Source organism: Coregonus clupeaformis, chromosome 5 (assembly GCF_020615455.1).
Source record: "Coregonus clupeaformis isolate EN_2021a chromosome 5, ASM2061545v1, whole genome shotgun sequence".
NCBI classification, from domain to species: domain Eukaryota; kingdom Metazoa; phylum Chordata; class Actinopteri; order Salmoniformes; family Salmonidae; genus Coregonus; species Coregonus clupeaformis.
Genome location: NC_059196.1, coordinates 5,909,522 through 5,925,258, shown reverse-complemented (window position 1 = coordinate 5,925,258; position 15,737 = coordinate 5,909,522). Strand labels below are relative to the sequence as shown.

The 15,737-nt window shown below is 41.2% G+C and overlaps 2 protein-coding genes across 4 annotated transcripts; both read right to left on the bottom strand.

The window, feature by feature from the left end:
- Positions 1–607: 607 nt before the first annotated feature.
- On the bottom strand, positions 608–8,742 carry LOC121559640 (transmembrane protease serine 5). Of its 3 annotated transcripts, none has more exons than XM_041872763.2 (12): positions 8,555–8,742; positions 7,228–7,378; positions 6,621–6,707; positions 6,213–6,326; positions 3,952–4,093; positions 3,597–3,710; positions 3,443–3,486; positions 2,494–2,656; positions 2,128–2,312; positions 1,846–1,944; positions 1,557–1,699; positions 608–912 (listed from the first exon to the last, which is right to left on the bottom strand). In XM_041872763.2, the coding sequence occupies exons 1-12, from the start codon at positions 8,555–8,557 to the stop codon at positions 904–906; spliced, it is 1,254 nt and encodes a 417-aa protein (XP_041728697.1). In that variant the 5' UTR covers positions 8,558–8,742; the 3' UTR covers positions 608–903. The 3 variants fall into 3 exon arrangements, with proteins under 3 accessions (XP_041728697.1, XP_041728701.1, XP_041728718.1); XM_041872767.2 differs by having other exon boundaries at positions 3,952–4,087; XM_041872784.2 differs by lacking the exon at positions 6,621–6,707.
- Positions 8,743–10,528: 1,786 nt separating this feature from the next.
- LOC121567041 (G protein-activated inward rectifier potassium channel 3-like) lies at positions 10,529–15,036 on the bottom strand. The gene is made up of 3 exons (XM_041876980.1): positions 14,865–15,036; positions 11,239–12,699; positions 10,529–10,992 (listed from the first exon to the last, which is right to left on the bottom strand). Exons 2-3 carry the CDS (start codon positions 12,266–12,268, stop codon positions 10,649–10,651), a joined length of 1,374 nt encoding a protein of 457 aa, XP_041732914.1. The 5' UTR covers positions 12,269–12,699; positions 14,865–15,036; the 3' UTR covers positions 10,529–10,648.
- Between the last annotated feature and the right edge of the window lie 701 nt (positions 15,037–15,737).

Genomic DNA, 15,737 nt, shown 5'->3' with positions numbered 1-15,737 from the left:
AAATATTAATGTGTTGAAAATCCCAAATTGTTTGCATAGTCAACTTACACACAACTCTGACACATACACTTACCCCACCAGACATGCCACCAGGGGTCTTTTCACAGTCCCCAAATCCAGAACAAATTCAAAAAGGGTACAGTATTATATAGAACCATTATTGCATGGAACTCCGTTCCATCTCATATTGCTCAAATAAACAGCAAACCTGGTTTCAAAAAACAGATAAAGCATCACCTCACGGCACAACGCCTCTCCCCTATTTGACCTAGATAGTTTGTGTGTATTATGTCATGTTTCATGTTTTGTGTGGACCCCAGGAAGAGTAACTGCTGCTTTTGCAACAGCTAATGGGGATCCTAATAAAACACCAAAAATACCAAATACCCCTGTGCTAACGTTACAGCTAAATGTTGACAAAATCAATTTTGTAGCTAGTGTCCTCTGTTACTCTGGAAACGAGATGAGAGGGGTGCATGCACGCCCTCTCCTGACAGGAGAGAGGTGCTACTACTTTGCACTCAACGGTGGACAGTGTCTGCATTCTTCTGAAATGATGGCTCTGACACATAAAGCTCTTCCATCACACCAGAGTAGACAATGGACATGTTTAGATATGAAGCATAATTTATTTTCAATACAAGACAAATATATGGTATAAATATGTTCTCATTCAGGTGCTAAAAATAAAATGTATGACAAACATGTATAGTATAAAAGATTTCCTACTGTTAAATAATGTATGCATTTCTGCAATAAACATGGCCGTTATAAGGAGGTAAAATGACAGTTACAGAACAGGAGGAAGAATGTCAGGAACAACTTATTTTTCAGTTTGCTCTAGGCCTGTTCTGGTCCTACATGAGTCTCCCTGATCATCCATTGTTTTATTCCTCTTCCTCCTCAATAGCTCTGTGGATAGAAAAACAAATGTAACATACAGTACTATGCAATTTCAAGAGGAGAAACAGAACTGCATAGCAGATGTGGTCCTGATATGTAAAAAATCAATACATAGGCCTATGCAATGTCGTAGATCCAGCCGAGGAACTCGGCCACCTTGGTGTAGACTCCGGGGTGGTTGGGCTCAGCGCAGCCTGTACCCCAGCTCACCACACCCACCAGTCTCCACACGTTGTCAATTTGACAGACCAGAGGACCCCCACTGTCCCCCATGGGGAGAGGACAGGAGCAGATACACACTGCTGTCAATCACACTGGTTACCAGACCACCACACTGATTGTTAGGGGTTGAGATATTGTTAAATCACAGTGATTTAGGGATTATGGGTTGGGATATTATGGAATACCAAAACCTGAGCTCCACTGAATTTGATCGGTAGGACCTTGAATAAAGCTGGTGTGCCCGCTCAGGCACATGCCTAATGAGCTTTGTCTTTGATAATTCAGAACAGTAATGGGGGACACCTGGGGGAAAATATTCTCATTATCAAAAACCAGTTCTACTTTTGTAAGACAACAACTCTCTAATCTTTGGTACCTCTTCATAATACAAGCCACAGGAGGAATAACTCAGGTATATTTTATGAACTAACCTGACATGCGTCCACCTTGCCCTCGGTGTATCCAGCACAGAGCATGCGGGGGGTGATCTCTCCATTGTACATGCAGGAACTGTTGCATTTCTTGGTGCTTATCAGTGGAACCGGAGCTTCTTTTAGCGTGTCAGGGATGAGAACTGTCAAAGAAAGTCAAACTAATGTAAATATACCTCTTATTTTTAGGATTTAAGTGACTTTGTGCTATGAAAAAACATTTAACCATTGATAGAGATACATTAAATTATTATATTTAAGTTATATTATTCATTATTCATAGTCGTACCATCATCCGGTTGAGTGTAGCCCCAGCCAGAGATCCAGCACTGGGTTCCTCCTGGAAGATCATGCTCGTACTGTGGCAGACAGATAGGCCTGATGGTATCTAAAAAATACAATATAAGAGAATATTAAGAACATTAGAACAGTGTAGGTCATTTTGAAGTTAATTTCAGTAATATTGGAACATGGTTTGGAACTGATTGCTGTAATAATATAGTTGAGTGTTCCAGTCAGCCAAGGGACTATGTTGTGCATTCAAAACGGAAGCAGTCAAGTTCCCTGTCACCTGAGAAATTCATTGGGGTTCGCAGTTTCATCAGAGCAATGTCATTGTCGTGGCTCCTGGGATTGTAGTTCTTGTTGTAGATTATCTTTTCCACTGCATATCCAGTGTACAGAGCCATTTTAGCTGAAATGCGTGTGACAATACCAGCATAGACCACCCAACTGGACACCTGTGGTAGCCTATAGCTGGAATGTGAAAAAAGAGATGAAGGCTCTCCAATTCTCAATTGTATAAAGTATAACTGACTTTGTGCAAAAGAAAGTGAGAGCTACTACTGTCCCTAGTCATCACTACACTGTCATGAGTCAGTGACCTCGGACCTCTAACCTCTGACCTCTTACCCCGAGAGGTCATTGGGGGTCTTACTTGTGCACACAGTGGGCTGCGGTGACCACCCATTGGCTGGTGATGATGGTGCCTCCACAGGTGTGTCGGTTGCTGTAGTAGAGACTGACTTGCCAGGGCCACCTTCCCAAGGTAGCCTCCACTCCCCCAATTATCCTGGGCAGCTTAGCCCGCGTCCCACACTCTACACAGGCAAAGGAAACAAACATGAAGGCATTTTTACCCAGATCACTTTACATACATTGTATTGAGATAACTCATCACACTACAGTATATACTGAGTGTACAAAACATTAGGAACACTTTTTAAATATTGACTTGCACCCCCTTTTGCCCTCAGAACAGCCTCAATTCGTCGGGGCATGGACTCTACAAGGTGTGTAAAGCGTTCCACAGGGATGTGGGCCCATGTTGACTCCAATGCTTCCCTCAGTTGTGTCAAGATGGCTGGATGTCCTTAGGGTGGTGGACCATTCTTGATAAACATGGGAAACAGTTGAGAGTGAAAAACCCAGCAGTGTTGCAGTTCTTGACACGCTCAAACCGGTGCGCCTGGCACCTACTACCATACCCTGTTCAAAGGCACTTAAATATTTGGTCTTGCCCATTCACCCTCTGAATGGCACAGATACATAATCCATGTCTCAATTGTCTCAAGGCTTATTATTATTATTATTTTTTACCTGTCTCCTCCCTTTAATCTACACTGGTTGAACTGTATTTAACAAGTGACATTAATAAGGGGTTATAGCTTTCACCTGATTCACCTGATCAGTCTATGTCATGGAAAGAGAAGGTGTTCCTAATGTTTTGTACACTCAGTGTATACCACCAATGTGTAGCACTATGAAGTCGTGACTGAGAGGTCATATGAAAGTAATTGGGTCCTACCTGTGTGTGAGATGCACAAATTTACAATGTAGTTAATCCACTATTATGTTAGTGTTGTTAGTACCCTGCAGAAACTTACCAAAACATTTCAAAGCTATAACCTTCCCTGTGACGCAACTCCCCCTAAATAAAAACAAATCAGTCCATTAGAAAAGCTTCATTACTTTGTTATAGCACATCAATTTTTTCAGCATCATTAGGTAATGTATTATCTCCTCAGACAGCTGCCGTACCTTAACTGCCATATATTTTCCAGGCTGTTCTTGTGTTCGGAGGTAATCTGTATAAAGCCATCTGTGTAGTTTGGTCCGATGTCCGTTAAGTTCACCCCTTTTTGCTTGGTCAGTCTGGAAGGAAAATAAATCATAGTTATATCTTCTATAAAAGCAGGCAAGACGGGAGTGTCCATTTTAAAAAGTAATGTCTGATCCATGGGTCATAAGGCAAGCTTATAAACAAGGTATTAACAGAGCATTAAATAATCCATAATTAACTGGGAGAAATCAGCCTTATAGTTAGGTGAATAGCCTAGTATGTTCCCAAGATACTGTGGGCTTTATAGTAAGAAAGTGGTCTCAGTAGACTAGCCTTAGATATCCCAGCTGGCGGCAGACCAGGGTCCCCAGGGAAGAGTTCCATCTCTCATAGCACACAGGCAGCCAGGTGGGCACCTTCTCTAGCTGGATCTCCAAGAGCGAGTTCTCCGGGCTGATTCTGTAAAGCACTGAACCTGATTGATAGAAAATAATCCCTCCAGAGACCAACTAGATTAACAGTAATGAACTGTGGTCTTGTTTGAGAGGGAAATGCTGAGCATCTTATATCCAATAACTAATGTAGTCAATATAAACAGATCATTATTTCATGTTTTGATGTCGGTCAATAGACAGTCTCAACTCCTCTCCAGTGACCGTGACCATGTAGAAGTTGTTAAGGAATGTATTAATAAACATATGTACTGTTATAAAGACAAGTATAGGTGTAATATAAACACATTTAGTTTATCACAAATGTTGTGATAAAGCATAAAATTACTAGGAAGGTCTTTCTGCCTGACCAATCAAGTGCATCCCAAATGGTACCCTACAGTGCCTTCAGAAAGTATTCATACTCCCTGACTTATTCCACATTTTGTTGTGTTATAGCAGCCTGAATTCTAAATGAATTTTTAAAAAGAAAAAATATTTCACCCATCTACATAATAATAATAATAATAATAATAATAATAATAATAATAATAATAATAATAATAATAATAATAATAATAATCTACCCCGTAATGATAAAGTGAAAACATGTTTTTTGAAATGTTAGCAAATGTATTGAAAATAAAATTCATAAATATCTCATTTACATAAGTATTCACACCCCTGAGTCAATACTTTGTAGAAGCACCTTTGGCAGCTGTGAGTCTTTCTGGGCAAGTCTCTAAGAGCTTTCCACAGCTGGATTGTGCAACATTTGCCCATTATTATTTTCAAAATTCTTCAAGCTCTGTCAAATTGGTTGTTGATCATTGCTAAACAATCATTTTCAGGTCTTGCCATAGTTTTTCAATAGATTTTTGTCAAAACTGTAACTCGGCCACTCAGGAACATTTACTGTCTTCTTTGTAAGCAACGCCAGAGTAGATGTGGCCTTGTGTTTTAGGTTATTGTCCTGCTGAAAGGTGAATTCATCTCTCAGTGTCTGGTGGAAAGCATACTGAACCAGGTTTTCCTCTAGGATTTTGCCCATGCTTAGCTCCATTCCATTTATTTTGTATCCAGAAAAACTCCCCAGTCCTTAACCATTACAAGCATACCCATAACATGATGCAGCCACCACTATGCTTGAAAATATGGAGAGTGGCACTCAGTAATGTGTGGTATTGGATTTTCTCCGAACATAACACTTTGTATTCAATACAAAAAGTTAATTGCTTTCCAACATTTTTTGCAATATTACTTTAGTGCCTTGTTGCAAACAGGATGCATGTTTTTGAATATGTGTATTCTTTACAGGCTTCCATATTTTCACTCTGTCAATTAGGTTAGTATTGTGGAGTACTACAATGTTGTTGATCCATCTTCAGTTTTCTCCTGTCACAGCCATTAAACTCTGTAACTGTTTTAAAGTCACCATTGGCCTGAGTGGTTTCCTTCCTCTCTGGCAACTGAGTTAGGAAGGACGCCTGTATCTTTGTAGTGACTGGGTGTATTGATACACCTTCCAAAGCCTAATTAATAACTTCAACATGCTCAAAGGGATATTTATTTTTATCCATCCACCAATAGGTGCCCTTCTTTGCGAGGCATTGGAAAACCTCCCTGGTCTTTGTCTTTGTGGTAACCGTGTTTGAAATTCACTGCTCGACTGAGGGACCTTACAGATAATTGTATGTGTGGGGTATAGAGATGACGTAGTCATTCAAAAATCATGTTAAACACTATTATAGCAACTTATTATGTGACTTGTTAAGCACATTTTACTCCTGAACTTATTTAGGCTAGCCATAACAATTGAATACTTATTGACTCAAGACATTTCAGCTTTTTATTTGTAATTAATCAAATAAAATAAAATAAAAAACATAATTCCACTTTGACATTTTGGGCTATTGTGTGTAGGCCAGTGACAAAAAAATCTCAATTTAATCCATTTTAAATTCAGGTTGTAACACAACAAAATGTGGAAAAATTAAAGGGGTGTGAATACTTTCTGAAGGCACTGTATAAACTATATAGTGCACTCTTTTTGACTGGAGCCTATGGGGCACTACACAGGAATATGGTGCTATTTGGGACATAGCCAATCAGATAGACAAGATGACAGTCTCTGTGGTGAGTGAGGGGCTGAGAGGCACAGACCTTTCCTGGGATCAGCCACAGAGATGTCCTCGGTCACGTTACAGAAGGACGTCTCCTTGGTGTCCCCCAGCCCTGCTGGGCTCTGGGAAGAGGTAGGCCGCAACAACAACCTCACTATGGGAGGGAAAACAACAACATGCAGAGTGAACTATAGTCGCAGTGGATGTGAAACAGATGATCTTAATCTAGCTCTGTCATTGTGTGAGACATGATTATCATGCATAGTTAATCAGTTATAACAGTCTCAATGTAAAACATTAAAATACAGTGTTCTATATTCTGACATGTAGGGCTACTTCAGTTTGTTATCCACCATGGCAAGGAATCTGTATTGCACAAACACTAGAACATTGAACATGTCATCATTCTCTTCATACTTCGTGATTTGATACTTGCAGGGTGTCTCACCTAGGAACCACACTCCGATTGCTAAGCCTCCCAGAAGTCCTACTGCACACACAGCAGCCAGTACTCTCACCAGTCTATGGGCTGACACTGGAGCACAGCTGAATTAGACACTGATTAGAGATAAACTGGCCTGGGTATACTGATGAAAGGCATGTTAGCTGTCTGTCATACTGACAAAGAGTGGAAGAGATAGCGGCACATCATGTAACAGCCATTACACAGTCTACAAGGTGCACACAACCTAGGATGTGAACAAAGCATACCACATGTAGGGAACAGGTGACAAAGATGAATGCTGAGCATTTCACAGGCAGTGTCATAATCAACTGACTCATATCAAGTCTGCATGGCAGCTGTGAGGGGTAGATGTTTACTGTACTACAGTTTGTGAAAAGGATAGCTAAAGCACTGAGTCTAGCTGGATTTGGCTTTAACTTAAGACAATGAGATATTAAAGTACTAAAGCTTAATGCTGCTATATACTCTAATTAGATAAGACTTTATGTAGCATGCCTTGTTTGTGCACTAATTGGATAATGTCATCTACTAATGATAGCCTGTGGTTTCAGCCCTATTAGACACTGCACCACCCAGACATTGACCTTACTGTGGTTTGTAGAGTGGATTCCTCTCAGCCAGGCATGGCAGCTCTGACTCTGAGCTCCTCGGGCCGCTCCCTCTCCTGTCTTCTCTGGGTGGAAAGGATGACTGACAGCCACAGGATTCTCAATCACAGATGATGTAACTCCATCAAGATTCTGCAACAGATGCAATGAATACAACACACACACACACACACACACACACACTATTCATATCAGTCTTCTGGGACACTGGATATGAACATAACCTGTTCTTGCTGGCTGACTAACCCTCCCCTTCTACACACACAAGCCTTACTCATCCCCTTTATCAAACAGATTTAATTAGGATGACTGTGAAACCCAGAGATCTCAGGAGGGTTTGTCCAGGTGTATGGAATTTGAATGGCAGGTGTTTAAAGGTGCGTAGATAATGTCACAGGTGTCCAGGTGTGTGAACTGAAGCACAATGTATCATTCATAGCCATACGTGAGAATCCCAGCCAATGTGTCATCCTTGTGCGGCAGACATACGGATTTACTCTACACGGTACCGGACCTATGCAGCAGACCTTTCACATGCAGGTGAATCAGACCACCTACAATTGTTTTCTATTGCAAGACATCATTTGTAATTTTTTTTATCAGTTAAATATTACAGGGTATTTCTAGCTCATGCAGTGAGATATTGTGGGAAAGGTAGCTTAGTGGTTAAGAGCGTTGTGCCAGTAACCGAAAGGTTGCTGGTTCTAATCCCCGAGCTGACTAGGTGAAAAATCTGTCGATGTGCCCTTGAGCAAGGCACTTAACCCTAATTGCACATGTAAGTCGCTCTGGATAAGAGCGTCTGGTAAATGTAAAATAGGATGGCATTATATATTTACAAATCCCCTCTAAAAACTATCTGCTCCAATATGGTGCTTAAACATTGTAATATACCCCTAGAATCAACACCAGTATGTTAACCCAAAGCATGCACTGTATGCATATATTTCTCTTTAAGTTATCCTCTAGCAGATAATACATTACATTAGTAAAAAGTTCACCATGTACTTGAAATACATTATGATGATTGACAATAGATTATTAAAAACCATTAAAAAATCAATAAAATCATCATAGTTGTTGTTAAACAACATGCACAACAGCTAGTACATGTACAGTAAATAGACAGAGGCATTATGAAAACAACATCTGTTGTCAGTGATGTTGACACTCAATGAGTGAGTCGATGGCCTAAAGACAGAGGGTGTCAGGGGAGGTGAGAGCAACAGAGAAGGTATCAAGGTGATAATGAAAGTAAATAGGGGTAAGGAGAGAGACAGAGATATATAGATATGCCTGGAGTCTTACCATGTTTTCCTTGTATCTTCTGTTGTTCAGAGGAGAGTGTGGCACTGGGCTCTTCAGCGCTCATCTGTAGGCCTGTGTTAGGTTAGAGACAGAGATGTGCTCCGCTCGCAGCTGGTCGACCATTTGCCATTTCACAGAATGCAACTCTGGATTTTCCCTTCACAAAGAGACAGTGAGGTCAGCAGTGTTGCTGCGCTGTTGAATGAACCTGTTGTTTTGCCAAGCAGGTCATGGGGCCTATGGAGGCAGGCTCAACCAGTTCTTTGTAGGAGGGAACATCTCCAGAGATACCCCACAAGCCACTGATAGGGTGGGCAGAGGCACGGGTTGCTTAGTAACAACCTTACCTGTGCCAACAGAGCATCCACTTGGCAGACAGAACATTATTAGCTGAACATTGTAGCTTCATGAGCAAAGGTCATAATTACAGATTGTTGAAAAGCCATATATATCACGTCAATCCCAGTCAGACTCATTTGGAATTCTAAGGTATCACATCTCTCACCAGGCCACTCAAGAACAAAATTAACACTGTTCTGCCTGCTGGTGAGGTGACAGATTTTCACTCTCTCTCTCAAAATAAATAAATGCATTTGTACAGTTTTTGTTATGAATTATTATTTTATTTATTTATTTCTGGACACCCGTTATGGTATATACAATTTACTCTGCATCAGGTGCAGTACAAAAAAATACCAACCAACTAACCATATTTTGAGTGAATCATATTTTATTTTACAAGGATATAAAAATGAATGTGTTACTTAAAACATGATAAAATCAGGACTTTTTCATCTGTTTACAGGTAAATAATGGGTACGAAGTATTTTTTGAAAATGTATCTTCTACCTTACCGCAAGCTTAATTAACCCAGTCTCACCTATTTAAGTTGAGAACATCACGGTGTTTCAAAAAAAAAATTTTTTTAATTAATCTGCCAGCTAGATTTCTAGCCAGCAGAAGGTACCTTTGATATGCAGTATCTCCCATGGGTGTGGTATCGGATTAGGCCTGGAGACAGCCAGTGAAAATATTCCATACAGTCAGACTGTCCAGGAAGCATCCTGGAAAGATGTGGCCTTTACATTTTAGTCATTTAGCAGATGCTCTTATCCAGAGTGACTTACAGTTTTCATACCCCCTGTGGGAATCGAACCCACAACCCTGGCATTGCAAACACCATGCTCTATCAACTGAGCTACATCCCTGCTGGCCATTCCCTCCCCTACCCTGGACGACGCTGGGCCAATTGCGCGCCACCCCATGGGTCTCCCGGTCGCGGCCGGCTACGACAGAGCCTGGATTCGAACCAGGATCTCTAGTGGCACAGCCTTAGACCACTGCGCCACTCGGGAGCCTCTCTTCACTGTCAGATGAAACGATGTACAAGTCAAACCCACTCTAATAAGTCTGTCTGTCTGTCTTTCTGCCTTTCTGTCTGTCTGAACACTGTGACCTGAGGTGGACGTGGCAGACTAATACTGTGTGCTGACATGCAGACTGGGAATGAGCATGGTTTACATCCAAAAACATAATGGATTGATTAAAGGGAATTGTAACACATACGGTAGATTTAAATAAATATCAACTTTGGCAAGAGTCTATGATGGTATGTGAATGAGATGTCCTCTTTGCTGGTGAAGAGAAAGTAAAACTGACATTCATTTGTCTTGTCATGTGAGACTGTCCGTTCGATCTTCCATTTATCAAATTGGCACAGCACATGGCAATACAATCATTAAATGACACTCATCATTTAAATCTTAATTAGGAGAGCTTGATGTATGGGCAGTGAGATACCTTTTGTTATTTCTCACATACTGTATGGAGACCACTAAGAACTAATTCAATTAGCATAATTGTAACTGTATATCACACAAGTGCTTACCTAGCACAAGGCATGCTGTGCTCACTTTTACAAATTGAAGTATTCAGAAAGTTTGATAAGTTAGATGTATAAATGGCAGCTTTAGATATTGGTCATCAGCATTCGTTTATTCACATTGTATAAACATTCTGAAGGATATGTATAGTGTGTCTTTATTTCATCAACTTTGATTAACACTTCTATGCCGACTTGTCAAACGTCAATATTTATATAAAGAACTCATTCTTACTAAGTTTCCTAGTTCCTGTGCCATTGTTATTAGCGACTGAGTTGCACAGTAACATTTGATCATATAAATACTGGTAATGTACTTTCTTTGTAGACATGTTGGAGGGGACAGAGTCTGTGTCGTGTCCAGGGGATCTCTCATGTCTTTGTCTCACTGCCATCTCTCTGTCACTGTGTGTGGCAGTCTGGACCTTATAGTTCTTATCAGAGGTCTTGTGATTGGAACCAATCCCCCTCTTGTCTAGTGGCATGTATGACTTAAAGCTCTGTCCCCAAATAATCTCATCTTCAGTGTAGGAGGTCCTCACATGGAAGGCTGTGCCTGAGAAGAAATACATATTTACAGTCAAGTTATAAGATTATATTATATACATCTGCTGTCGGAACCAGGCATTAAGGATACTGTAGGTCCCTTTCAATTTAACTATATTAATGATTTGATAATGATAACATAGAAATAATTCACAACCATTAATTTGAAAACAACAAGTTTCCTTTTCGCACTGATTGAATAGCCCAAACATTTATTTTATTCCAACTCCAGATTTCCCCACCTCTCAGTACAAACCTGCGTCTTGGACGGCTCCGTCCACCATGACCACAATTTCAAAGGTCTCCCACTTTAAAGAGTCAGCGCTGATGCCCCAGAGAGGACTTTGTTTATCAATGACATGCTCCACAGTCTGTGGCTCCACTGTGAACAGCCTGGCTCCATCTGGCCCCATCCCCAGAGTCAGCTCTCTCTGCTCCAACAGGATGAACTCTCCCTCTTTGGTATGGTGAGATTTGATCAGCTTGGCTCTTATCTCTGCCACCAGCATGTGTGTTTCTTTCAGAGTCTTGACGTTGAACATCAGGCACAGCCTCTCATCCCTCTCAGAGACCACACAGTGCTGACTGAACAACAGAGTGGGCAGCCTCCTCTTAGGCTTGGCTAGCTTGGCCAGGATGCAGCCCAGCATCAGAGCGTCTAACACTGATTCAATGATGGACTGTGCCATCATGAGAACCACCCTGTCCATGCAGTTGGCTGAGGCCACTCTAGAGCCGTAGCCATTGATGATTTGGCTGTCCATGGAGACAGAGAGGGCTGAATGGAAACTGTCCAATTTCTCAAAGCATGGGTGCCATTGCGGGTCTTGTATGTGTTCCATATCACCACACAGCCAGGCACCCAGGAAGTAGAGCTCTGCAAAGGCTGTCCAGGTGACGATGTAGCACAGGGTAAAGACAAATAGGATCCAGCTGTACTTCAGATCCACCAGGGTGCCGATCAGGTCACACATCTTGTTCTTGGAGCTGTATGATGAGCCGCGACACATGCCATCCTTGGTGAAGTAGCGATGGTGCTGGCGACCATTAGAACTGGAACTCTTGTGTCGTATGTCTCCTGTACTCTTGGAAGAAGAAGATGTGGCCTTGTTCTGTGTTTTCTTCCCTTTACTAGGTTTACTAGAGCCTTTCTTAACCCAGGAGCTTCTGTCATAACTGGAGCAGCTCTCAGCACTCCTGGTCTGCCTTGCTTTGTGCTGTGATTGGATGATCCTCTGACTGACCGGCAGTGGGCTCTGTCTGGTGTTGGGCCGGGGAGGCCCCATGCCTAGCCCCAGTGTCGGAGAGAGATGCAGCTTTGGATGGTGAACAGGCACGGTGACATACTGACCCCTACTGGAGGTCCTGGAGATTTTCTTGGGATCGGCTAAAGATACTCTAGTGTCCACCTGCAATCAAGACATCAAGACAGTAAGGTGTCATCTGCAATCGAACAGTGAAGATATTGATAACAATACAATTATAAACTAGTCATCTTTGCAGTGAATATTGAGATGTTATAATGACCCTCCTCAGGTATGGTCTGCATGGGTTATATGGGTTGTGTCGAAGTGAAGCTCTGGGTCTGATGTTCTTCCTGGGGTATGGGGGAGGTCCATAGTTGCCATAGTCCCCATAGAGTGAACAGCTGTTGGAGATCACCGTGGAGAGCATGGCTGGAATCCCCCTCTGTGGACCATAGACCAGTCACCAACACCTGAGAGACAGAGAAAGAAACCGAGACAAATCGACAGGGGTGTCCAACGTTTATAGTGTCAACAAGACAAGCTAGAAAAAACGTTTATCACCTGTGCAAGTCAAAAAATCAGGTTTACAATAATATTATTTTATGATGTGTGCAGGGTGACACTTGTATCCAGACTGAGAACATAGAGCTAGAGTTGACATGTCCCTGTTTGTGTCTTGTTGTAAAGACTAAATATGATGGAGAGGGTGGATAAGAGCAGGCCTGCTGCTCCAGTCAATCTCCAGTCCAGATGGTGTGTAATGTGCTGCCCACCATGCTCACACTAATTAAACAGAGGAGATTACATTAGCACCAGCTCTTAATCAATCTGCTCGTCTACAGAGCATGACCATGGATTTCAGGAGATTACAGAGGAGATAATCCTTTTTGCACATGTGTAACTAAATTTAGCCCACCTTTCATCTTTTCAAAATGGCTCCATTACATTTGGTGGATCTCATGCTCATCAACTACATAAACAGGACAGGATCGTTCTGTGTCAGCACAGTTGTAATACACTAGTGGACTATTCCATCATTGCAAACAAACTAGGAGCTTCTTTACTACGTCCAAGTCATTGTGTGTTGTCACTATGCTCTGCTGGTGGATAAACTGTGTTGGTATAGACATGTGTTGGTATAGACATGTGTTGGTATAGACATGTGTTGGTATAGACATGTGTTGGTATAGACGTGTTGGTACAGACGTGTTGGTATAGACATGTGTTGGTATAGACATGTTGGTATAGACATGTGTTGGTATAGACGTGTTGGTACAGACATGTGTTGGTATAGACATGTGTTGGTATAGACGTGTTGGTATAGACATGTGTTGGTATAGACGTGTTGGTACAGACATGTGTTGGTATAGACATGTGTTGGTATAGACGTGTTGGTATAGACATGTGTTGGTATAGACGTGTTGGTACAGACATGTGTTGGTATAGACATGTGTTGGTATAGACATGTGTTGGTATAGACATGTGTTGGTATAGACGTGTTGGTACAGACATGTGTTGGTATAGACATGTGTTGGTATAGATGTGTAGGTATAGACGTGTTGGTATAGACATGTGTTGGTATAGACGTGTTGGTACAGACATGTGTTGGTATAGACATGTGTTGGTATAGACGTGTTGGTACAGACATGTGTTGGTATAGACATGTGTTGGTATAGACGTGTTGGTACAGACATGTGTTGGTATAGACATGTGTTGGAATAGACATGTGTTGGTATAGACATGTGTTGGTATAGACATGTGTTGGTATAGACATGTGTTGGTATAGACATGTGTTGGAATAGACATGTGTTGGTACAGACATGTGTTGGTATAGACGTGTTGGTATAGACATGTGTTGGTATAGACATGTGTTGGTATAGACATGTGTTGGTATAGACATGTGTTGGTATAGACGTGTTGGTACAGACATGTGTTGGTATAGACATGTGTTGGTATAGACGTGTTGGTATAGACATGTGTTGGTATAGACGTGTTGGTATAGACATGTCGGAATAGACATGTGTTGGTATAGACCATAGCAATGCTGTGTTTCTATTTTTATTGTGTTTTTCGATTCAGTAAGTTAGAATTACATTTTTACTGAGTTTCCATTACTCAGTAAAAATGTCATTCTAACTTACTGAATCGAAAAACAATAAAAATGGAAACACAGCATTGCTATGGTCTATACCAACACATGTCTATTCCGACATGTCTATACCAACACATGTCTATTCCAACATGTCTATACCAACACATGTCTATACCAACACGTCTATACCAACACATGTCTATACCAACACATGTCTATACCAACATTTTTTACATTTACATTTTAGTCATTTAGCAGACGCTCTTATCCAGAGCGACTTACAGGAGCAATTAGGGTTAAGTGCCTTGCTCAAGGGCACATCGACAGATTTTTCACCTAGTCGGCTTGGGGATTAGAACCAGCGACCTTTCGGTTACTGGCACAACGCTCTTAACCACTAAGCTACCTGCCGCCCCAGGTAGCAACACATGTCTATACCAACACGTCTATACCAACACATGTCTATACCAACACGTCTATACCAACACATCCCAAAACCACAAATAAACATAGAAACAAGTAAATATAAACAAAAGGTAGTACCTGTGATGAAGAATTCCCTCTGGTTATTGACTGGATGCAGCTACTGTATGGGTGCCTTTCTGCTTAGTGGTGTGTGGTAGAGTAGAGGGAGGGTAGAGAGGCAGTGACTTATCCCTTCCCTCATCTGTAGCAGCTAGACAAACCCACACAGCTGTTAGTCTGGCATCGTGCCACTAAGGGTCACCAAACCGCCTGTCATGACTTCAGCTGCATGCTAAGGTGAGACAGGAAAACACAACCGTTTTTTATTGTCATGTTTATTTTTGCTATTTTATATGTTTTACTCTGTAAGTGTCCTTGGGGTATTTTGAAAGGCACAAATAAAATGTATTATTATTATTATTATTATTATTAACACAACCGTCATGGATTTGCATTTTGATATTTTATAACATATTCAAACACTGAACATTTTCCTGTAGTGCATGTGAATAGTATGCAAAAAAAAACAGACAGTACAAACTCACTTTACTTGACTGATGACACAATAAAGACCTGCATTGTAAAATAGTTCCTTTTTAATTATTTTTTTCATCATGCCACAGAACACTGATGCGTAAAGAGAGCTGTACCTGAATCCACACTGAGAAAACACTTGTACACACAGTGTTACAAAGCAGTAATGCAAAAGGATTTAACACACATGGCAAGAAGAACAACCCTGATTGGACACCAGGACAAGCACTGACTGAACTGGTGCTGAGGTAGACAAACATTTACATAAACTCTACCTAAATGATGATCATCGCATCCTTATAGTACACACACCAAATAAAACGACTTCTGCTTTATTATAACATAGAAAGATCAAAGAAAAACATGTTTTTAAAGTGCTCTGATAGTTTTGGTCCACCACGGAAATCCTAAAATCTT